General features: G+C 38.3%; 2 protein-coding genes across 5 annotated transcripts in view; both read left to right on the plus strand.

The window, feature by feature from the left end:
- The window catches only part of trim36 (tripartite motif containing 36), a 28,993-nt gene extending 25,837 nt beyond the window's left edge, over positions 1-3,156 (plus strand). The window contains 1 exon segment of the mRNA XM_044373848.1: positions 1-3,156. Coding sequence (XP_044229783.1) covers positions 1-206 — 206 coding nt within the window. The 3' untranslated portion in view covers positions 207-3,156.
- Positions 3,157-4,441: 1,285 nt separating this feature from the next.
- Positions 4,442-24,393, plus strand: part of ccser1 (coiled-coil serine-rich protein 1) — a 122,294-nt gene continuing 102,342 nt past the window's right edge. For 2 of the 4 annotated variants that reach the window (XM_044373876.1, XM_044373884.1), the window contains exons 1-5: positions 4,443-4,658; positions 10,898-11,915; positions 12,598-13,015; positions 15,113-15,297; positions 23,448-23,538. In XM_044373876.1, the coding sequence (XP_044229811.1) occupies positions 10,923-11,915; positions 12,598-13,015; positions 15,113-15,297; positions 23,448-23,538 (1,687 nt within the window). In that variant the 5' untranslated portion in view covers positions 4,443-4,658; positions 10,898-10,922. Of the gene's footprint in view, positions 4,659-10,897; positions 11,916-12,597; positions 13,016-15,112; positions 15,298-23,447; positions 23,539-24,393 lie in introns of all 4 variants that reach the window. The other 2 variants (XM_044373861.1, XM_044373869.1) reach the window with 2 other exon arrangements.

Raw genomic sequence — 24,393 nt, forward strand, 5'->3', positions numbered from 1 at the left:
ACGATGTATCCAGCTTTCGGCCTCATGGGCAGCGGCAAGGTTCAACTGGAAGAGTTCATCACCGCCAAGAGACTGACCTTCTAAGGAGGCGACGGAGTATGTCGCTACATTCGGACCTGCATCTGTTTAATCATTGGCATGTTCTTGGAAGAGCAGGTTTTATTGACAGGGTGATGGAGTACAATCCAAACCATTTTTGTTTTTGAAGGTCAGTTGAGGCAGATGTGATCAAGGATGTTGGTCCTTAATGTGAAAATGGGATCTCTGCCAGAGACTGGCCTATTTAGAGCTGGTATGTATAATGTATGACTCTGAATATTAGTGTCCACATACAGAGGTGTTGAGAGGTTGGTATAGATGTGACAGCTCTTCTCTACATACCAAAGTCTCTGTAACTGTTAAATGTATTTGACTTGGTTTTAATTGCCAGCTATAACCCGCTGTTAATGTTGTGAATTTGGCTGCAAAGTTAGACTTGCAGCCACATTAAATCCTTATTGTTTTAACATGAAACGCCTTTGAGCTTACACTGAAACTTCCTCTTTTGCCAGGTTTATGTTTATAGATATGTGTAATTATTAATCACTTTACTGGGTGGTCTTTGTTTCTTTTGGCTGTAACTGTTTGTCTCTACGTAGCAGCATAGGTTTTGTTGTAATCTTAGTGGACCTGAGAGAGCCTTGTAGCCTTGTAGCTACTTTTGAAGCTAGCGCCTTCGTGCCTTTTTTTTTTTTTTTTTTTAGGAAATGGGTCACTTTGTTTGCTCTAGCAAGCAGATGTTGGTGTGTCACTGCACAAGCATTGTAGAAAAAGACTTATCAGCTTAAATACTGTATGTGTGTTTTTACTGTAGGTGTAGTTCAATCAGACACTGGTGTCAAGATTATAACAGTTAATGGTGTTCAATGTGGCTCGTTAATTACATATTTACTCACGACTATCACAGAAAACACTACTTTTCTTCTTCGTCACAGTTACGGTCAGCTGTTTTTGCACAATATGATGAATGACGCCTCGCACATGTTAGCAATCATCACAATTTGATCACTACCTAGTTTGCTTCTTCACTTTTTTAATGTCGTAGATTTAATCAGCACATCAATGTCTCACAGTGTCTGTCACACTTGCGACGTTAATCCTGGAATGGTTCCTTCAAGCCTCTCACTGTTTGCACTCTTACGTCTGTTGCACAGCACTGAATGTGACTTTAAACATCATGAAACTATACAAGTACCAGACCATCGTGTACTTGTAGTCAACATCAGTTTGACAGCTGCAGTTGTTACAAATAGCCAAAGCACGTTGGTTCTGGTGCTGACTTTAAGTGCAACACACAGATCTGTAGCCGAGCAGCCTTTAAACACAGTTTTAAAAACAAAAAAAAAAAACACAATTTCAGGTTCTTCCAAAAAAAGTGCTATCACAAAACACGCTGTTCAGTACCTTTTTTGATATCAAAACCACCGTTTACTTCAGTGCAGACACATGAAGTGTAGCATATTAGTGTGTCACTGGTGAGTTTGGCTATCAGACAGACATCTAAGTGGTTGATCGGCTTTGTTTTAAATCAGCTCAGATATTTTAGTCTTAAGAGAGCACACCAGGCAGACACTTCACTGGGAAAACACAGTTTGCACATGGGTTTGTTTGTAAATTCATGTATATTTTAATTTCTGGAGGGTTATGGTATTCGGTGTGTGTGTGTTTTCTCAGGTTTCTGGCCCTGACCGGGGCCCAAATGCTACCTACCTCTATCTGTCAGGCCTGGAAAACCTTAACTACTGTACCTTTTCCTCCACAGAAACAGGTTTGGTTTGATTTACAGCTTTTGCTCATAAAAAAAAGTCAGTTTAATATCTCCGCCTTCTCTTTAACATCAGGTAATAAGCTGATCTCTCAAAATGTTTGATTTTAACTTCCATGTACATATTAATCCAGAGATATTATTTTCAGTGAAATAAAATACATCTTAAATGTTCATGTTATTAGTTGGTGCTCGCTTGTGGACTTGAAAGAGACGTGTAACACTACTGGTGGAAAATAATGTAACCCTGTTCAGCTGCTTTTGTCAAAGGAGTGTTTTTAAAATGGTACTAACAACCTCTTCTTTCTTTGTGGTGTTGGTTTGATTAGTCGGTTTAAATGTTTGGTTATAGACTTTATCAAGTATGGAGCACATGATGTATTTTTTTTTTTTTTTTTGGTTCAAAACATTTTAATAAAAATCTATCTCTTACATTTAGCTGGACAGAAACTATCTGCAGTCTCAAAATGAAATATTTATCCTTGACCGTGTGCATATTTTTGTCTCATTAGTGTTGCTGTCAGTTATTTTCACAGCAATCCTCAGAGATCACAAACCTGAACCCTGCTTCCTGTATTTTAAAACTGACTGTTTGAACATCTTTTAAAACATGTCTATGCATTTATGAATTTGGCAGGGCAGGTTCACGGTTTTTATTTCCATCACGGAATGTATTCCTGTTAATTACTGAACAGCTGAATGTTCTTCTTTTCGTTGTTTTTAAGGTGACCTCTATCGGTAGGAGTCACAGCATCGTTGTATGTAGTTATAGAAATTTGGTGAAAGGCTTCTAATCTCAACATGACAGCTAGAAAAAAAAAAAAACGCATCCTAGTTTTGCTTTTCAGTAGTGAATTTAGAACCAAATATGTCGCAGGCTGGCTCTCAATCTAATCCCAAGCTAGCACTTTAAAAGATCTGTAGCATGTCAGCATCGGTTTGGCTCTGCAGGTGTGTATAATAAATATGTGTGCAATATTAATTAACAGGCTGTAGAACAAAGGAAAACAGTTTAGATAGACGTTAAGCCTATTAAGACAATTTGCACTGTTAATAGTTTATAGTTAACTTTGTGGTTTTCCTCTTGATACAAAAACACTGCTTGATTTTCTTTTCCCAAATGTTCTTCTGCAGTAAGAATTTTACAAACTCTAAATTAGTGACAGTGCATTTGTCTCAGTGTGTGTTTCTCCAGAGGATTTGGACGTGGTGTGTAAGTCGAGGGTTTCTGTATGTGTTAGTATGTAAAGATGTGAAAATATTGTTCTTTGCTCTGATTCCTGGAAATGCTACACTTTTTAATTTGCTGTGTGGGGATTTCGTCAAATAAAACTAGTGTGTTTTTAAATCTATTTCGTCTCTTTAATATTATTCAGAAAATTATGTTTTGTTTTGTTTTTACGTTTTCTAAGTTAACTGGTAAGAGATTAACACAACCTCTCAGTTTTTGCTTTAAGATTTTCTACTATATGTATATAGTATAGGAATAATATCACCTAAGATGTTTACTTTTCTGTGATTGTGAGCTCATCAAATCTTTACTTTTTTTAAAGCAGTTAACATATTGAGCTATGTTTTGCTATGATGCCTCTTTTCAGCTTCAGTGGGACATTTGTTTATGTATTTTAAAATCCAATCTATTAAACTACATAAAACACATCATACTGAGAGGTTAAAAGGTTGCAGAATTTCTGTTTTCATCAGGTTCATAAATCTATTACAGTGTATCAGTATCATATTTGTCAGTACATTAAGCAAACAAACAGTAATTTTGAATGTATTTAAATCTGCAGAGATAAATAATCCACAAGTTTGTTTCCTTCAGTCAGAACACAAAGAGAGAAGAGAACACACTGAAGAGATGGGCGACAAATCCACAGCCCTCTGTTGTGTTGTGTTGAGTAAAGATGCAACAATATTACCAGCAAAATGTACTTCAAGGCCCTTCAGGGTCCTGTCAGAGTTGTATTATCGTCTAGACTATCATATTACTGAATTATTGCATAATCAGATAGGCTAAGGGTTTTTTTTTTATGTTGCAGCTGGTCTAAGTGGAGCTAATTTTAACTTATTTATCAGCTGTTGGGCAATTTAATCTGTTTTCATGCAATATCTTCATGGAATGATTTACAACAGATCCTGAAGCTTTTTTGCAGCAATGCTCTTGACTAATACATTACCAAAATGATCATATTTATCACAACATAACCTAACCTAACCTAACATAACATAACATAGGCCTATATAACATATATCGAACACATTTTAATCCAGATTATTAGGCTAGATACATTTTACGAACCTACCTGCAGTTGTATAAGGAGATTAAATTTCAATGGCACACCTGAGAATGGATTTATTCATATTTAATTGTCATCCATGCACCTGCGGAATGAGGGAGGATGGAGAGAGGAGGAGGAGGAGGAGGAGGAGGAGGAGGAGGAGAGAGGTGGTTGCCGAGGAAGTGGATGAGGAGGATGGAGAGGAGAGGAGAGGAGAGGAGAGGAGAGGAGAAGTAGGATGAGGAGGGAGAAAGGAGGAGGAGGAGGAGGAGTAGGATGAGGAGGGAGAAAGGAGGAGGAGGGGACGTCACGTTGTGCACGCTCGCCGCCCGTCCGCTGCTGTCGTCGCAACGCGGAAGAGACGAAGGAGGAAAAAGAGGCTCCACGTCACAGAGGTGTAATACTGGCGTCAGTGCTACACAAGGTGCTACCTCAGTGCGCTTTCAGTACCACTGTACAATTACAGATATCCTCATTAAGGCGATAATAATTCGTATGAGCACAAAGCTGAGATATATTCAGCTGTGTGTGCACGGAGCGGCCTCGGTGGAGACTCTGGGAATCCGCTGAAGGTAACGTACGAAACGTTAAACGGACGTTGGAGGCGACTGTGTTTGTCCGCCGCCCCGGTGCTCAACCGCCGCCGGACACAGCCGGCTATTTCCTCTGAACACCGGTGACCTTTGTAGCTCGAAGACGGAGATATAATATATTTTATTGATGTTAATGTCGCAGAGGTTATTAACGTCGCTGTTTACGAGCGGCGGTTCAGTGAGCTAAGCTAGGCTGGATTTAAGGCTTGACGAGCGTTGTTGACGTTTGGGTTTGACAGTTGTTGGTCTCCCGCCGGGCTGCTGCTGATGATGGTTACATGCATTTAAATCTCTGCATCTCCTCCCATGCAAACCTTGCAATCTGATAAATATAGCAAATTCACAGAGAGAGTAAAAAAGGAGCAACCCGGCCTGTTAAACGATTGTAAGAAGTGGTGGTGACACTGTTAACACGCTCAGGCCCATTCATTGTTGTGATGCTAGACATGCTGTAAAACATAGACCAGCCCCCACAGTTACCAATCATTATAAGGTGTCACTATATCAACAGTCATTGTAAATAAGAAAAACTACAGTTGAATAATCGATTAATATAGAGCTGCAACTAACCATTATTTTCATTATCAAGCAATCAATTATTTTCTCGATTAATTGATTAGTTGTTTGGTCCATAAAATGTCAGAAAATGGTGAAAAATGTCAATCACTGTTTCTCAGAGCCCAAGGAGATGTCCTCAAATTTGTCCACCACAGTCTAAGACCCAAAGAGTTCAGTGTACTGTCAAAGAGAACTTAAGAAACTTGAAAATATCCACATTTGAGAAGTTGGAATCAGATAATTTGGACATACTGCAACTAATTGACTAATTATTGCAGCTCTACATTAGTCGATTGACAGAAAATTAATCTGCAACTAAACTGAGGATTGAGTGATAGTTTTAGTCATTTTTTTTTAAAGGAAAAATGCCAAACTTTTGGTGGTTGTAGCTTCTCAAATCTGAGGAATTGAAACTCTATGTGTTATACATGACAGTAATCTGAATATCTTTTGATTTTGGACTGTTGATGAGACAAACAACACATTTGAAGACACCATCTTGGGCTCTGAGACATTATAATGGGCATTTTTCTGATATTTTATAGACAAAACAATTACTTGATTAATTGATAATGAAAATAATTGGCAGTTGCAGCCCTATGAAAACAATGTTTTTAGCAGAACCCTAAAAGGACATGTAATATTCACATATACACAGGTGCTTATGGGATGTTGTTGAAGACGTGCACTCCCTCCCCCACTGTTGAAGGTGATTAAATAGCATGTTGTTATCAAAAAGCAAACAACATATGGCACTCCACTGATTTTACACAAAAAGCAGGAAGAATATTTCCCACCTTATGAAAACTGTTGTTAAATGTCTTTCTGTGGATCTGGAGGGACCTGTCTAAAGTCTTGGGGTCTTGGGGGGTCTTGAGCTTGGAGACTACAAATTTATCGCTAAAAATCTTAAACCTAAGCCAGTTTTAGCTAAGAGCATCCACCTCCCATAACCTTCCGCTAAAGCCCGCATCAAGGACATAAGAATGTGCTTCCTGTTTTGGTGTGATTTCCTGGCCAGTTCTGGCAAACTTGCAGATCAGAGTTCACTTTTGTTTAACAATGATCATGCGGATGTGCAAGGTCTGCCAATAGAAGCACTGAAGCACAATGTTTTGAAATAGAGAAGTCATTATTCCAGGGTGTGTCATCAGACTGTTTAGTTAAATATTATAGTGCCAGACTATAACTGCAGCATTGCTGTATTACTGGTTTCATTCGTTTCTGTTGTTTTTTGCTTAGCTGTTAATATTATGCTTTCAGCATTTCTGTATCTGCTCATGTTCTCCTATTTGCAGCACGTTTCTTCATACCTTTTACATGTTGTGAATGTTTTTCTCAGTTTGCTTGTGTGCGTGTTATTTGGAGCATGTTTTCTAAATGCAAAGTACGTGTTCTCTAACACCCAACCTCCCATTATTAACCACAGTTAATAGTGAGAGCTGTAGTTCAAATTAGAAGAAGTGTTTAGTCTGCAGGCTCTTGTTCCTCTAGTGATCCTAAGCAAGAATGTTGTCATATGTTCAATGTTTCTGTTGGGCCAAATGTGAAAGATTATGTTTGTCATTTGAGTCCCTGGTTAAAATGTTTGCGATTGCTTAAGATGGCCTGCATGGAAGAGCTGTATTTAATGTCAACACAAGCTGATTACATAAGGGACAGGAGCTGTGTTATATTATTAATATAACATAGATAAAGTGATAATGGAGCAATTATCAGGTGGCCTTTTGTGATATGAGTTATGACTTACTATTATGACTTGTATGGTCTGCTTATATTTATGTTTTTGGATCTTAAAGGACAGGTTCACAATTTTCAAGTCTGTCTTAAAATAATAATCATGTGCTCAAATGAACATTGAAACTGTTTTTTCTTGCTATAATCATTCCTCCTGTTCATTCACAATGTAAGTGATGAGGGACAAAATCCACAAGCCTCCCTCAGAGCAAAAACTTTTGTAAAAGTTTATCTGAAGTTAATATGAAACGTCACTCAACCAAATTGGTCAAATCAAGTAGATATCTTTCAACGTTACAGTCTTTTTTTTAGTTCCTCTTTTTGTTACTATTTTTCCAACTCAGCTTAACAAGGAAACACTGTCTGAGGGAACACAAAGAGGGAATTTTATACTAAAAAGACTGTAAATGTGGTAGATATCCAATTGATATGACTAACTCTGACTACTGAAGCCTCATATAAGCTTCAGATAAACTATTAAATGCATTTTTGCATAAAACGACTGTGTGGACACACTGTGGATTTTGTCCCCCATCACTTACATTGAAAGCACATTTGAAGGGGATCTTTTAATAGCCAGACAGAAGGAATGATTACGGCGAGGAAAACCTCTTTCAGTGTTCATATGGGCACCTGACTGTTGTCCTTTAATTATTTCAGATATCTGATATCTTTCGGTCATTGTATCGACATTACAAATGACACTTTTTCTCTTAAAATTTAAGGGTAAATATCCTTTGAAACAGCTGTAGCCATATTGCTCCATTATTATTTTGATGTATCGATATTATTAATAATATAACATACTCAACATAGGAGTCAGCTTAATCCTTTTATGAGAATATACACTTTTCAAAAGCTAAAGCCTCCCGGCTAAAATGAATACTTAATTGGTAGAACCACATCTCATGATGCCGTATCTGTCACCAGGAAACTGTGAAAGCTTGTATGATACATAATACTCTCTCTATTCAGTCAGTATGAAGTACAGCAGTACTGTGTGGTCTAAAATGTAATGGGAGATTATGGTTTGTATGTAATATGTGGTTACTGTTGTGAAAAAGATTCCATCAAGAACTTGTTATATAGGAAACACCCAGTTAGTCACACCCCATACATACCTTACACTCCTCCTTACAAACACAGATGATCATGTACCTGTGTAAAATTGCACTGAGATGGAGACTGAGAGTTTTTTCCCATGTTAGCCTTCTAATTTATTAACTAGTGTTGTCTCAGGCTGTAGGGTGTGTTGATAAGACAGTGCAAACTACAGTACACAGAAATGCAAGATAAAAGACAAGCTAATCTGGTTCATGGTGTGATCATTAGGAGTATAGCATTGGATCCCATGAATTCCTAGAGCTATGTAACCATACCAACATATTTTGTGTTTTGTATGCTTTGAGAATATATAGTACATTAATGTCCTGTTTTAAAATGGAATGATAGTGCCACAGTAAAGTATGATGGTTAAACTATTAAAGGCACTGAATAGAACATAAACCAATGTTGAATAGATCAATAAGTTCCTACAAGCAATCAGAAGCTGTCTGTGATCATTTAAAAATGTTTCCATATCCTTAGAAATGTCGCATCTGCACTTTAAGAACTGCGGCAGCAAATTTGTTATATCCTGGTGGCTGTAAGCAATCTCTAATAACATCGAAAACAACTCTTTATCAGACTAAAAACCTATTAGGGTTTAATTCTGATGTAATTACAGAGACTTAACACCCGAGTGGCTTTGACTGGCATTGTGTTGTTTACCTATTGATATTAACAGCATTCCTTTGGTGAGCACATTCAAAAGAAAGTCAGGCAAATCAAATTGTGTTTGCTCTTGTTATTCAATATGGTAGCACTACCACTAACTGCAGTACTGAGCAGAGGGAAGAAGAACTGAGATTATTTGGACATTTACTTCTGTAATTCAGGTAGTCTCACTGCCTGTGCAGTGACCGGGCAGTAGGGAAGTAAGCACCTGCTTCACACTAGCACTACCCCTTCTGGTAAACTTTAGCCCCAGCAGCCTTCATGTGAAGTCATCTGCACTTAGTCACTCATTGATTCTGGGTTGTGTTGGCAAGATCCTGAGTTTCAGCAATACAGCTGCATGTGGCCAATGGTTTGTATCATACCAAATACAGCTGTATGTCCAGTAATGGTCAGTCAGTTAATATCGTTTCAGCTTAAACCCTCCCTACATTTTACCATTCAATAAGTCTGACACTTGGATGGCAACAGTTTTACTGTTTACTGGTGAGGCGAATAACTGTGTTCTCAATCTGTTTTAATCTCCATCTGATTAGTTAGAGGATGTTTACCTTGTCTTAACGTGCCAGGTCAGAGTGCCGTGGCCAGGTCAGATGGTTGTGCGGTGGTGTGAAAACTAAACATGGATGGTCTGCTGGCTCATCAGATTAAGTATTTTTAAAAGTTTTTGACAAAGCTGCTAGCCCGCAATGTGTCTTAACTAGCACAGACAGCTTCAAGTACACTAGGACAGAGCAAAGAATAACAGCATTTTGTATTATTTATTATTTACAATGTCATCACTGTAAATGTTATTAGCCTCCTCTGTCTCTTAACAATATTTATGGACCTCTTAATATGGTACTCTGAGTTAACCTGGTGTGAAAATAGGAATTACATCACTGTGTGTTTAGGACTTGATCAAATTTACTTTCAAGGAGGTGACACACTCATAAGCTACTTCAGTAAAGGGTGTTAATGTAAGCTTATTATGCAGAGATCGAAAACAAAACACTTCGGTAGCTCTCACAGATGCTACTTCTTCAACGTTACGAGGACTACATTGTCAGTGTTGGGCTAATTAACTGCAGAAAACAATGAAAATATGAGTATTTATCAAAATGATTGTCTCCTTTTTACTCAGTGACTCAAAATGTGGAACGTATTCAGGATTTAGCTGTCAGATAAATGATAATTGTAATACATAGCATGTTAAATCACTCCGGGTCTTATACCTGCAGTAATCACATGCGTGCGCTGACTTTCTTCACATCAAATTCAGACTGAACTGGAACAGCTTATCATTGGCACATCAGTTCTGCGCGCCTCACTAAATTATGAATGTTTCCTGTTCATTTCTTGAGTGGTTTGGTGCAAATTACATTGCTTCACCTCATCACAATATGAAAAAAAATAACAGTGATGAGTCTTTTAATGGGATATAACACATGGCAGGGAAGTCAAGGGTCTAAAATGCATGTTGACGTAATGACAAGTCTCTCATTCTGTGATCTTTCACATCCCAGACAGTCCTATCTTTATTCTTATCAATGCTGAACCAGAAACAAAACGGCACCTCAACAAGGCAACTTTGGTATGCCGGGTATTTTCTGAGTTGATAACCACTTAAAAATATTCAGGCAGTTAGTTGTTTTTCAAAATGTTTTCATCACACAGACTTCACAGGGCGCTAGCATCAGGGTAAACAACATTGTTTTTGTTTACACACATGCATTACCTAAACAGCAAAAATCTGTCACATATCATACCACTGTTTGCAGCACAAGCATCTGCAGGGGAGAGAAGCAACAGTGACTTGTTTTGACTCATTCAGCGTGGGAAAAGTGAGATTTCTCACTTTGAACTGCACACTGTAGCTCCCACTTACTGATTTTTTTTAAAAATTTGGAATGCTGTGTGCTCCTTTATTGGTTGTTTTATGGCCCAGCATGTCCACAATCACATAATTTGGATATTTAATGAGCAAAGACCACACTATCAACTGAGATATAATTGTTTATTGAATATGAGATGTATGAGTAGTGACTGGCAGATGAGTGTTTGAGGTGTGTTGTTGTACCTGAACTTAATCCGAATTATCTCTGTATGTTAAATGTCAAGATGTTTTGTTTTCTGTAAAATGTTTTTTGTCTTTGTTTGTTCCTCAGACTGCCCCACTGCCTCAGCTTCTAGATGGGTGAATCAGGTTCACGCCGCACCACGCTTGTTTCCCGCCTACCAATCTTCCGCCGCAGCAGCAGTAAGAGGCAGGAGTCTCTCCCCTCCTCTCCATCTTCTGGCGGTGTGGGAAATGGCGTTCACACCTCATCGCCCTCCAGCACCAACTCCAGTTCCGGCAGTACTGGGAAACGCCGTAGCCTTTTCCGCACTCCGTCACTCAGTTTTACAGCTAAACGAAACAGTCATCCGCGTGTCCAACCTATCAACCTAAACCTCACGCCTCCTTTGTCACAGAGCACAGATGCAAACGGAAATAACCAGCAGACAATAACGACATCATTGTCAACAGGGTTCAGCGAAGGTGGTGGACGTCCCAAGTCGCGCCACTCATTTGGGTTCGGAAGCCACAAGCAAAAGAAAATCACGCGTTCTCAGACAGAGGATTTTGACAAAGCGTCTTCTTCCTCTTCCACAGCCAATCGAAATGTGTTCATCAACTGCATCAGCAGCTCAGGGGCCAATGAGGGTGACGACTCCGGGTTCCTTGAAGATTTCAGTGGTGGGAGTAATAACAACAAACAGTCGTCACGCCAGAAGAAGCAGCTGCTACCTAAATCTCTCTCAGCCCACCACCGCTTCTCCCGATCGTCTGATCACCACAGACCTCCAGAAGTGAACTTGGAACCTCCGAGCTCCACCACCGTTACTCCGGGGGCAGGAGGGCTCACCCCGGGGTCATGGCCAGGGGAGCTGCTTGGAGCCGGTGGCGAGAGCTCACTCCAGTCTCCTATGATATCAGAGGACCGAACCACAGCCATCACCCCTTCAGAGTTCATCCCCATCACAGAAGATTCTGTATCTGAAGTGGATGCTCTGCCAGCTCCCAGCCCTGGATCAGGTTTAGCCCCAGGACCTGCCCTAGTAGCAGAGCCAGCTACTGACACAGCCCCCCCTGAACTTCCACCTGCTCCAGAGAACTTCAGCGTGGCTGTCTCTACCTCGCAGGTAGTACACTCACTTATACTATGTCTTTATGAATCTTCTAACCTGCTCGAATCAAATGTTCTGTATAGAAATGCAACATTTTGAGCATGTTAATGATCTGAATCACAAATCTTTCTGCTTGTAAGCATACAAACAGGAATTTATTTTGAGAAAAGATTGGAGTCAAGAATATAATACAACCACAGGTGCCCTTGGATGTCAGGAACAAAAACCATAAAGGAGGAATATTTATGACCAGAGTGTGGAATGTGTGAAATGTGGCATAAAAATTGAGCACCGGGCATGAAAAGTCCTTTTATTGAAAGAGCCAAGGCATGAAAAACAAACCCTATGCATGTCTGCAAACGGCCCTTCACATTTCACACCCTTGTGCTCACAACTTTCCCTCCTTCAAGGAATTTATTATATTTTATTTCCTGGTGGAGGAGCGAACTCCAAAAAGGAAACCACTTACCCAATATAGCAAGACAAAGCTCTGTACTCGAGCTATTGAAGAGTAAATATCTAAACATGCACACTTTGCTGCCTGAGGACACGCATATCCATCATAATGCTTACTAAAGTGGGTTCTCCTCTCGGTTAGCTTTTTGCCTTGAAGTTCACAGTTGTTCTTTATTTGAAGATGATATTTCGAAATGCCAAATGTTGTGTTTTTTTACTCAATGAAATGTCCTCTCCTCAGGTTTTTTTCACTCCAGCCCAGTCCAGTGCTGAAAAACCTTTACTCCCTGACACCAGCACAGCCAACAACACGGATTATGAGACTGCCATTTCCCTCTCAGAGCCAGAGACAGCTGTACCCTGCCTACCCCTTAAGGAACAATCACTGGAAGAGAGGAAGGAGAGGGAGGAGGAGAGAAAGGAAGCGAGGGAAGAGGTGTCAGCAGAGGAGAGGAAGGATTTGGTAGAGGAAAAGAAGGCAGGTTACCAGACAGAGACCACAAGTGAGAGCGAGGCGTGTGTGGTACGCAGCGAGGGTTGCCACTCTAACCCAGAGCAATCGGAAAGGAGAACAAGAAAGACGCTCTCTGTTCAAGAAAGAGGAAGTTTCTGTGGCCGCCATGAACCCAGGTCCTCTCACTTGAGGAAGCCGCACGCAGGTATGAAAGTCATGCAAATAAATCACAGATTTACATCAACAGCCACAGCCACACACAAATACCATACTCAAGTGTACAGTCGGAGTCACAGGCCCAGATTGATGCATGATAACTGAGACAATAATTCACAATAATTTCTACCAAAATTAGCTTGAAATATTTATTTGGTGGTTGAAGTGATGCCATACTCCTGCTACTTCAGTGTTTGGTTTTATTTCTTCCCCATACATGACTGAACAAGTGTGAACAACATAGCCAATAAAAATCGTACATTTCAAGCCCTTTGAAGAGTTTCCCCCGAGTACACTGGTCAGTGGAGGTGGTACAAACTGGGCTAGTTAGAATCAAAGTATTGTCATACTCCAGTCTTGTTTGTTTCCACTTCATGATTATGGACAACATGATGTTTTTCAAAATTCCAAATTCTGAAGTAATTTAGATAAAATTGACATTTTACAGCTACGAAACTGTCTAATAAATCAGTGCCAGTTGTGGGTTGACATTAGTAAAGCAGTGTGTGTCAAATTGAAAATATTTTCTTCAACCAAAGATGATGATTTGTTACTGTCTTTCTCACTTCATCTTCAGCTGTTGTAACATAATGCAGAGGAGATTTGTTTAGGTTTCTCTGGTAAGAACCTTTCCCCTTAAATCTGAAGCCCATTTTAAAATTTACAATAAGTGTTTTCCTTCTGTCAGATGCTGATAAGAAATTCTGGCTGATTTTTTTTTCCCTTTTAAGGAAAAGAAATGAAACATTTTAGGGTTGCAGAGGTACAAATGTGTAATTCTTATTCAGAGTTTGCTGATACTGAAACCACTTTAAATCACTTATTTATGCTCTGCTTGTAGTTGACATTATGAAGGCATTAATAAGAGATGTAAAAAGTAATAATTAGGATTACAATTCCATCTATTAATATGCATATCATACAAAGTCCAGCAATAATCATACTGTAGGAAATATCTGAGTTATAGTGGGCAAGTTTACTTTGACGTACTGTCAACTTTCTTTTGTCATATTAGAAACTCTAAAAGAGCTGTACTGTTACTGTGACTTGATTGTCAGTACAGAGTGTTGTTGGCATGATTGTACTGGACTGTTAGTGCAGTATTAATGGCCTATTGTGGGACTGTGAACACACACACACACACACACACACACACACACACACCCACACACACACTGTGGCAATCCATACTTGCAGGAAAGAACATGGATATTGATTTTAAACTTTACATGCTTTTGGGCAGTGGGTACTACAGACAGACTGCAGTAATAATGGGGAGCTTATCTGTTGGGCCCAACAACAACAGAATTTTGCTATTTTCATTTTAATACTCATATCATACTCTCTACTATAATCATAAAAAATATTAACAGGCCTTTGGTGAGTGGACCCCAGTCTACTGTAGATCTGATTTTCCTTTCTGGTTGAAAATGCTCTCAACCTGTTGTACAATGGTTGGAGACACAAGGAGACTAATTGTTGTTGTATGACTCCTTCAGTGACTCGTTGCTCAGTGTGATGACAAAACTGGAAAATATGCCAGTTTTATAGTGTGAGGACAAAGAAAGCAGACACCCACATACACATAGGGGAAACAATACGTGTGTGTTTGTGTGGAGGGTGTGAGGGCAAGAGGACAAGGTATTGTCTGTCTGGTTTTACATTTATCTCTTAGTAGTTCAAAATGGAACTCTCTTGGTCCAGTTGCACTTGTAGCAATTATCTGTGTTTGTCTGCCTGAAGAGTATTGCCACTGAAAGCTCACATTCATTCTCAATTTATTTTTTTTGTTACACGACAATCTTGGTGCAGGCGTTCAGACCAAACGTGATTATTACAAAACAAGCAATATTACCACTTGACCAAAAACGGTATGACTGAAGGGCTTCATAAACAGAAGGTTGCAGAAATATGAGGGACTGATTTGTGAGTAATTTAAAAAAAAAGAAAGGAAAAACCCAATCAAGGCTGACTGCTACTGATTGGAAATATAATAAAAGATGATTATGTGTCTGCTTGTAGAACAGTTTCACCTCAATTCATTCTTGTCTGTCTGTCTTTATTTTTCTTTCTTTCTTTCCTCCAGCCTCTCTGTGTAGCAGTGTTAGCCCATACCATGAGGTGATGCGGTTGGAAAGGCGTCTGCGCTCTTCATCTGAGGGGGCTGGTGGTCCTCGTATCCATGGAAACCACAGAGATGCCCCGGGCATGGAGGGATGTGGTCTGCTAAAACACAGGAACAACTCATCATCATCCAAACTAGGAAGTCTGGTAAGTCTGGAGCTGGGTGTGTGTGTGTGTGTGCTATTTTGTCTAATAGGCACAAGATTATATCAGAACACTTTCATCTTTGCCTTTGAAGTTAATTATATAACTGTGCTTTATTTTACAGATCGTAGGTCATGCCCAATTATCGATAAGTCTAGGACACAAATGCTGTGTGTAAGAAATATATAAGAGAGAGAGAATAAAAGATGTTAAGGTAAAGCATAACTAGCTTATGAGCAGGATATAATAGAACACATTGGGGAATTCATGTGAATCTAACTTTTATAAGCCCTAAACGTAGACACACATACACACACAAAAAAATACAATCAGTGTGACTAAATAGTTTAGTATGTATCACTTCCTCTTGTGTACATCCTGTAGGACATCCTCACAGTAAGGTACAGCAGAGCAAGTGCTTTACATGAGGTTTAAACACAATAAAGAGGAAGATAAAATCAGTTTAACTAGCTACATACAATAGAATAGAAATAATATTGACAAAGAATACACTTTCTGGGCAGTTTAATATTGGAAATTTAATAAAGGAAATAAGCACTGTCCCCCTTAACCAGTGGCTCCACCTAATTCAGTTGCCTTGTTAAATGTACAGCGTTAGCATTCTAGACAATAATAGCACCATGAATATTTAAGGCAACTCAGTCTGCTAGCATTCTCAAATCAAATATTGTTCATACCACACTGTTAATTTCTTTGTCACAAGACTCTTAATCCTAAAATGACTAAAAGTTTTCACTCATGATGCTGAACACTGTTTGCTGTGAGTTGGGGTGTGGAGTACACTGACTATGCTGCTTGACACTTAAGCGATAAACAAACTGTTCACATGTGTTGAAATAATCTGAACCTGAACACTCTTTAGGCCTTGTGCTCATGTTCATATTCACCACACGTGGGAAGAAAGGAAATTAACTGCAAAGTGAAATCTCCAGTATGCAGTACATGCAGATGTGGAAACTGTGTGGATCATTATGATTCCAAATAAAATCACACAAATATTTAATATGCCCTCAAACGCGAATCCAACTTTAAAAGAGACATCATCTGCCCATAGCAACTTATTTGGGATGCCGTACTCACCATAACTCTGCATATCCAGGACAAGAAAAGTGCTTATCTTTTAGTAAATCTCACCACTGGATTACCAAATTGGCATTGCATCATTATGGGGAGAGACCTGCTTTTAAAGAGGGTGAAAAGAGCGGATGTAATTGGCCACAACTGTATCCGTCTGCCAACGCACTCTCTTAAAAAATACTGTGAGATAAGATCCTAACTAATCTCACTCAGTAAGGCCACCCATGCACTTTAATGTGCTTTGCAGCTGCGACTCACAAAGTAATACTTCTGATTTTACTTTACTTTGATTTGAAACTAAAGCACATATTTGCTAAAAGGTATTAGTTTGGAAGTAATTGTGCCTGTTTACATCTAGAGTTAGCTGGTATGTTGGTGGTGATTGAAGATCCTGGTAATCACTGCAGCCGACTTCTCTTAAACTTGTATATATATATTGAGATGCACAAGTTATATAAAGGAATATAAAGAGAGCTAAGTGATAAATATCACACATTTAATGGTGATGTACAGTAGAGTATCGTCTTATCCATAACAAAGTCATGGCACCTCAAGTCTTAATGTGTCACTCAGTACAGATATACCACAGCTCAAGATTAACATTAGACTCTTTAAATAGGTCATATGTGTTTAAACATGAACTTGAGAAAACTGTGGGGGAAAAAAAGGCCTGGTTTCTTACATTTAAAGCTATTTAAGGCAAAGCTGTAAAAGTGAGTTCAGTGCGGGTGGATAAAGTACTTTGAAAAACTTCTTCAGTCATCTGTGGGATTTAAGCATTATATTCTGTTTGTTTGTTGCTTAGGTTGTCTAAAAAACATTGCACCAGTCTTTGTTGATGCATGCTGTAGCTATATCCACGTTTGTTTCAGGGGATAGGCTGTACAATTGTGTATTGGTTGGTTTTCTTACAACACAGGCGAGGAAGCTCAGTGAGAGAAAAGCTAGTTTAAGTCAATCCCATTTATTTTACCAAGGACTATAGGCTTCTACTAAGAGATTAAAAAGGGCAGGGATATACACAACTCACTGCTCTGTACTTTAAAGACTGCATCTGCTTCTTGACATATATTTCACCAAACATGGAGTCATCTCTCACTTCTAAGTTGTGGAAGAAAAGCAGGAGCTGGGAGTGTGTACTAAATTATGCCTCACCACTTCTCCTCTTTCATTTGCTTCATAGATATTTGTGGGTTGTAGCGAATGAAAAAGTCTGAATTGAGCTTCTCTATGATGCGTGAGTTTTATACAATATGCACAGTATGCAAACCATAATATATTCCAAGTAAGTACATGACTACAGCTGGTTATTGTGTGAAGAAAAGGGCCTGAACAGTCTGCTATGGCTCATTGTTTATGCATATACAATAGCAGACTGTGGTGTGTTTATGTGTTAAGGAGGCCTGTGGGACGCTACACCTGTGCAGGGTAAAATAAAGCACCACAGCTCAATTAGAACTGCAAAGTATGCAAGGCAATTATGTTTTATTGTTTCTGTGTCATTACAACCCATAATTTGATTATCATACAGCAAATAAAAGATTTGTTTGCAGTGACAAACGTGACTTATTTGTGGAATTCACAAGATAAATTGTACGGTACCTCTCTTAGGTGAAGACAGGCTGTATTTGCTTGAGTTTGATTATCTCATTCCAGTAGTTATTATTATTATTTTGATATGCCTTTGGGAATCTGTGAGATATTTATTTGACCAGCATATTCAGCATTTGTTGCTTAGTGTTTCTGAGTGACAGCTGAATAATACTCTGGCAGACGGACAGTGATTACATTCATTTACAGTTGACAAAAAAAGAATTACGTTAGACGGTTTCAAGAAATTCTTTCTTATATATCCTATCTATCCATCTAGATACAAACTTTGAACATGCACTTTTGTTTGGGGTTTCAGTGACATAAATGGCAGAATAGTCTAACTGCAGTCCACTTTACTTTGTACTGCGTTACTTACGCATATCAACAGTTGCTCGACAGCTTGCTTGCTACATGGTGTTATACTGCAGAGTGCCCCATGTTTTCATATCCTCTAGTCAGACAGCTGCCTTGTAAAGGCTAGATATCAAAAGTGACACTTGTATTAATCATACAACAGATAAGGATTCACTTTCTTTCCCAGACAGAATTTATAATAACCACAACCAGACAGTTGGGTTTTAAAATGGAAAAACAATGAGGATGTTGTTTGCAAATGTGGGCACTGAAAGCTCATTATGCCCAAAGATATCAAATTGAAAGCAGTTACAATTATCATAATCAAATTTCAAATCAAATCCTTTTCTCTGAGGCTAGGAGTCCTTATGCCAACTGGTCAACACAGTAGAGCACTGAAAATGGTGGTTCACGAAAGAATTACTTACTGACTGTGTCTCATGACTAATACATGACATTCAGCTATAAGCACCAGTGGCTACTGTAGATTAACCAAAAACACTTGTTTAGTTGTATTATTTTGTGGTTAATGTCAGACAAATTGTGAGAAGTAGTAAAATGCTGTAATATGCAGTAAATTGTGGTGGTTTCCAACTGTCTGTGTACTGTAGATTCTCACAAACAATAATCATGCTACATTTATTTTCATATTTATGAGGAAAAACTGATATTTCTGACTGATTTACCTTATTAAAAGTTAAAGACTTAATTTTAATACCACTTCTGTCATGGGAATACCAGCATGTTCACATTTATATGTATAAACAGCCTTTAACAAAGAATGCAAATGCCTTATTATCTACCTAGCTAAATATATCATGGTGATTATGTCAAGGTAATGTCTTGTTTGTAACCCTTTTAAAACATTAAACAGTGTAGAAACTGATAAAATAGTAAATGTACCTGGAAGGAATGGGGTTGAGAGTCAATGAGGGGCTCATTAGCTATGAGGCAACAAGAAGAGTCTGCAGGAAACCAGCCCTTGAGGGTTGGAATTGACTACTTTTGCGAAAGAAAAGACATTTAAGAATGGTTTCTTTTAATTCAGTGAAACTTTGCTGATTGTGCTTTCAGGGAGTTTTCTCTTTGTCTTACAGTATTTTGAGATAAAGAGTGTGCTAATAAACCAACTAGCTAGCCCATGAAAATGAAATGACATTCCTTAAATTTAATTGGAACCTGGTAATGTGCAGTCATAACTTAATCCAGTACCTTGTTAAGTTTACTTTTGGTGCTCAAGATTTATTACATTTACATACCACCTTTTTTGACCTCCCTAGGCCACAATGGCAGATAACAATTAACAAATGACGGTATGTCTCAGTGAAGGTACTTTCATGCAGATTTTTCGCCAGGCAGAATTTAATTGCATGGTATGTCAAAAGCAGACGGGAAATGGTATGGGTATAAACATAAACTGGCTAGCAGGTGAACAACAGCACTCCACAAAGTAAATTATACAGCATCTTATCAAACACTTCATTGTGTTTAATCACTGTCACTGTTCTTGCACTCAGTACAGCTAAGCAGAACCCTCCTTCTCTGCTGCCAGTAAGAATATAAAAAAACAATATTTTCCTCTCTCTCAAACTGGTTGTACAGTAGAGAGCTTCATGATTCTGTAGGTCAAAGGTCAATCAGATTGAATCTGCACGAAGTCAGTCATATTTTCTGCCTCACTCACAACGTATTCGAATAAAATTGTATATCTTACAATATGTGATAGGAATATGAACAGAGTTTACTTGTTTATTGAATATGAAAAGGATGTTTACTTTGCACTTGGACAAGTGATTATTCTGTATTGATAGAAGTAGATAGATGTTAGAAGATAACACATCTCAGGTGATGTAATTGGGACCGTCTGGGTAAAAAAAAAAAAAAGTTTCTTATAAGTTTCATTCAAGGAATGTATTTTGGATTTGACAAGACATTCAATCCTTTATTCCCTCAGGCACATTGTAAACACAACTGGCTGTGAAGTGTCTGCTCTGACAGAATGAAAGTAATTTGTTAGTCCGTATACTTCCCATTGCTAGAAGCCATAATACCTAGCCGCCAAATCTCTCTCCCTTGATCGTAATGCAATTTACCACCCTAAAGCACTGAATAAATGTAATTTTCATAGACGGTATACGTGATTTCCACAGTGTGAACAGAAACCAGTGTTTCATTAATGGATGGAAAGAACCTCTTGCTTCCTCTTATCCCTGTTTTGGATGTCATTCTGCTTGGCAGTTAAGAGATGGAGCCATCTCTTAATGAGACCCGATTTTGATATTATCTCTATTAACTCAAGGATTATGCTCACTCAAATCATATAACCGAGGTAAAAAGGTGACATCTCTGGGTCGTAAAATCATATTAACACATTTCTGTGGTTAGAGGGGCACATTAAAATGGATAATTTAGCTTCAAATGAAGTCTGTGTGCAGTAGTATCACACGGCACAGGTCTTCATTTCTTTTCCAATATCTTTTAGCTATTAGCTTTAATGCCTGAAATGAGCTCTTCTGTTCAATTGCATTACACTGAAATGCATTCTGGTCTTTTACTGATGTTTACTACACTGAGCATCCACTGAAAAAAAACAGCTAGATGATGTTACATGTTCATACACAGACCACAATGGCTTCAAATAGGTATAGCCTTGGAGAACATTGATTTAGCTGTTTAGAATTTCTTCTTTCTCACTCACAAACACTCACACACATGCACAAATGGGCAGAGGGCAGTTGAATAGTCAGGCGTGTCACTACTAAGCATTGAGGCTCTTGTACTCAGATGGGAAGAGATCGATACACAGTGTGCCTGTGACGTTGTTTATGTCCAAACAACAGTGATGAGAGCTGAACAGAGTTGGTTATTGGATTTTTGGATCTATATGCATCTGCAGATACTCCACGAGACCGGCACATTGTAGTTTTTGGCTTTTGATATTTCACTTTGGTCTAAGATTTTTGTTTTTTTAATGCACAAAAGTTCAGGCGAGGGCTTTCCACCATTATTAAACGTTCTGAAAAGTTGTAATAAACATCACCCACTTACTTTCATTTTGAAAATGTTGTCTAAAAGGTTGTTTCAGGCAATGAAGTTTACTCCGAACCAGGTCAAAGTCCTTTTGATAATGAGTAATAAGGGTTTTTTTGGTGTTGTGGTGTTATTAGACAGGTGAGATCTGCTGTATCAGGACAATTCAGTGTATGAGATATAAAACAAACAAAACCTCTCCTTTGTGGTGCTCATATCGGTGTTATAGTCCACCTACATGGTATGCTGTTCAAAACAAACAGGCTGAATTATTTGATTTTTTCATATTACTGATATTTGACCTTTGTATTGTCATGTCCTTTTGGGACCAGAGTAATGTGGAAGGGACATCCTGGCTGTTTTTAGCAGGTTCCTTAGGAAGCCCATGATGGTACTTGAGAGTTCATAACCACTTCTACATGTGTGTGTGATCAAGTGTAAATGTTCAACCAAAGAAAAAGTAAGGTTGATGATGAACATGCACACTAAGTCCTATCAGTAGTCCTTCTATATAATACCACCATACAGTTTGTTGTTAATCTTAGTTCCCTGCTAGTTATTTGGGCTGACTTTGATTTTATTGCTGAGTCTACCTTTCTCTCTCTTTTTTTGCCCTGTTTTTAATTGCACTCATGAATACTGTTAAGTTTCCATATATCTTACTTATTCCAGTGCAAGGCTGTATAGTGTTTGAATCAGTTATTTGCCACTTTTTATTCTTAAAGCAACAGTTTTTTTTCTGCAGCTGGTTTCCCTTTGATGGCCATCAGATGGCAGCATTGACTTTTGGAAAGTAACTGGACCAGCTGGAGAATCATCTTACTGCATCCTTATAACGTCATAATAATACTAAGAACATGGGAGCATTTCCTAAAAGAGTAGCAATGAAGATTTGATGGCGTGCTTTAAGTAGTGAAGCTCAGTCCTGTGGCTGTAGCTCAGTTAACAGATAAGAGATCAGTCAAATGTCAGTTATCAGTAATTTGACGTAAAATTTAGTTATTCTATATAGACTCCATTGTATTTGTAAGGAAATGCCCTGCTCTGAATGTAGTTGCATTTGTCAGAGAAAAAGGTATCACAGCATGAATACAACTGTAAATAGTGCAGTAATATTAGTATAGTTAGATTTATTGCCTTAAAGCAGTACCTTTTAAAAGTGTCTGGGTGTTAAATCTGTTTTTGTCTTCAAGTAAGGATAGCAGCATCAATAACTTTGTTGTGTTGGTAAGAACACCATGTTCACTGCGAGGTAGATGGGATACAAAGCCGTGTTGACGTGGCATTTCATAAGATTCATTTACAGAGCTACAATATCAAGGTCATGAGACAAATCTTTTTGAACGTTTGAATAGTGAAAACAAATTTTAAAAACACATGACTAAGTAATGAGGCTGTTTCTCTTTGTAAATACTGTAGTACTGTCCTTTCTGCCAGTTTGTTCAGCAGCTATTTTTTGCTTGTGAAGCACAGGGACTGCTGACAGATGTTACTCAAAACTTCAGCCTCATTTGGAACAGTCACTGCTTTTTCAAACTGAACCTTAATGATCCCCACATAACAGGAGAAGCAATATGTTATCATGAACTGGAATGCAATCATGAGGGACTAAATATCTAATTTAGTGCAGGCAAAAAAAAACAACAACAAAAAACCCATTACCTATTAAAAATTATATTGTTATCATTGCTAATGTTGATAAAATTTAGTGTTTTTCTGACTGGGAAATCTCTCTCTCTAATTGTTATGAGCCATCTGGATGACTTTGATGAAAATCATTCTATCATTTTTTGTAATGTGTGTCATATCTTCCCCTATCTTATCCTCTATTTTAATTACTATTAATTGTTTTCCTCCTTAGGGTTTGCAGAACCTGTTGGATTAATGAGTGTTTTGCCCAAATTCTATTATCATATCATGTAATATCATAATATCTTATCATAATATCTTGTTTTGACCAAAAATTGGAGATGAGTGGACATGATTGAAAAACCTAATTTAATCATATTATTATGAAAATAGTAATTTTTTTTAAATAATGTCTTTTAAGTTTATGTGGTTGTGCTTTTTCTCTTCAGGATGTTCTAAACAATCTGGGCTCCTCTGAGCTGGATGAAGACGATCTTATGTTAGACCTGGACCTCTCTGATGATCAGCGACATCGACATGGTAATTTAATTAACTTCATAACATCTGCGTCTGCACGTCTTGACAGGTCTATTTCAAGTGCCTGGGTGAAGCTTCGAGTCTCAAGCTACGAGAAGATACAGATGATACACAAGCAAGCTTATTTTCTGAAACTATTTAAATATGTATACAACGATAAACTACAAAGAAAGAAAACATTCAAGGACACGGTGTCTAGCTTTTTACCCATTTTGGGTGAATTTCCATCAAAGCATTTTTACCAATGTTTTGTTGTCAATTTTTTTGTGGCAACCAGTAGCAAAAGCATGATGGGAAAGAAGCTAAGAGTTCTTAAGGCAGGTCACTCGACACTTTTGATAAATATTGCTTTACAAAAATGATGTATTTTGACAGAAAAAAGCGTCGCTTTCCTTTCATGTCGCACACCTGGAGAATTTTTGTTATGTCGCAGACGCCGTCATATTTTGACGGACGGTGTGATTGGGTAGTGTTACTAACGTTGTCATGGAGATTGTAGTTTTCACTTAACTTCCTTATTGATATTTTGGTCTGTAACTTTAGATAACTTGTAGCATCCTTATTTAATTAATCCCAGTCAGGAAAATATAATGTAACTAAACAAGCCTGCTGGAGGATAGCGTCTGGTTACCATGGATCCTACTGAAACCTTTCGCCGCAGCATAAATTGAAAACATCACATGACTTTTTAATTTCTGTTGAGCGACAGTCATCAGAAGTGTAGAGGGACCCACCATAAATCAGCCTTTAGAAGTGTTCAAATCAAAAAAAAAAAAAAAACCTGTCGCATACAGACTCCTGCCGTCATCCATCCCTGCTCCCATTCAAGTGAATGTCTAGTCATATTTTCTCATTGCC

The sequence above is a fragment of the Thunnus albacares genome, chromosome 2, assembly GCF_914725855.1.
Source record: "Thunnus albacares chromosome 2, fThuAlb1.1, whole genome shotgun sequence".
NCBI classification, from domain to species: Eukaryota; Metazoa; Chordata; class Actinopteri; order Scombriformes; family Scombridae; genus Thunnus; species Thunnus albacares.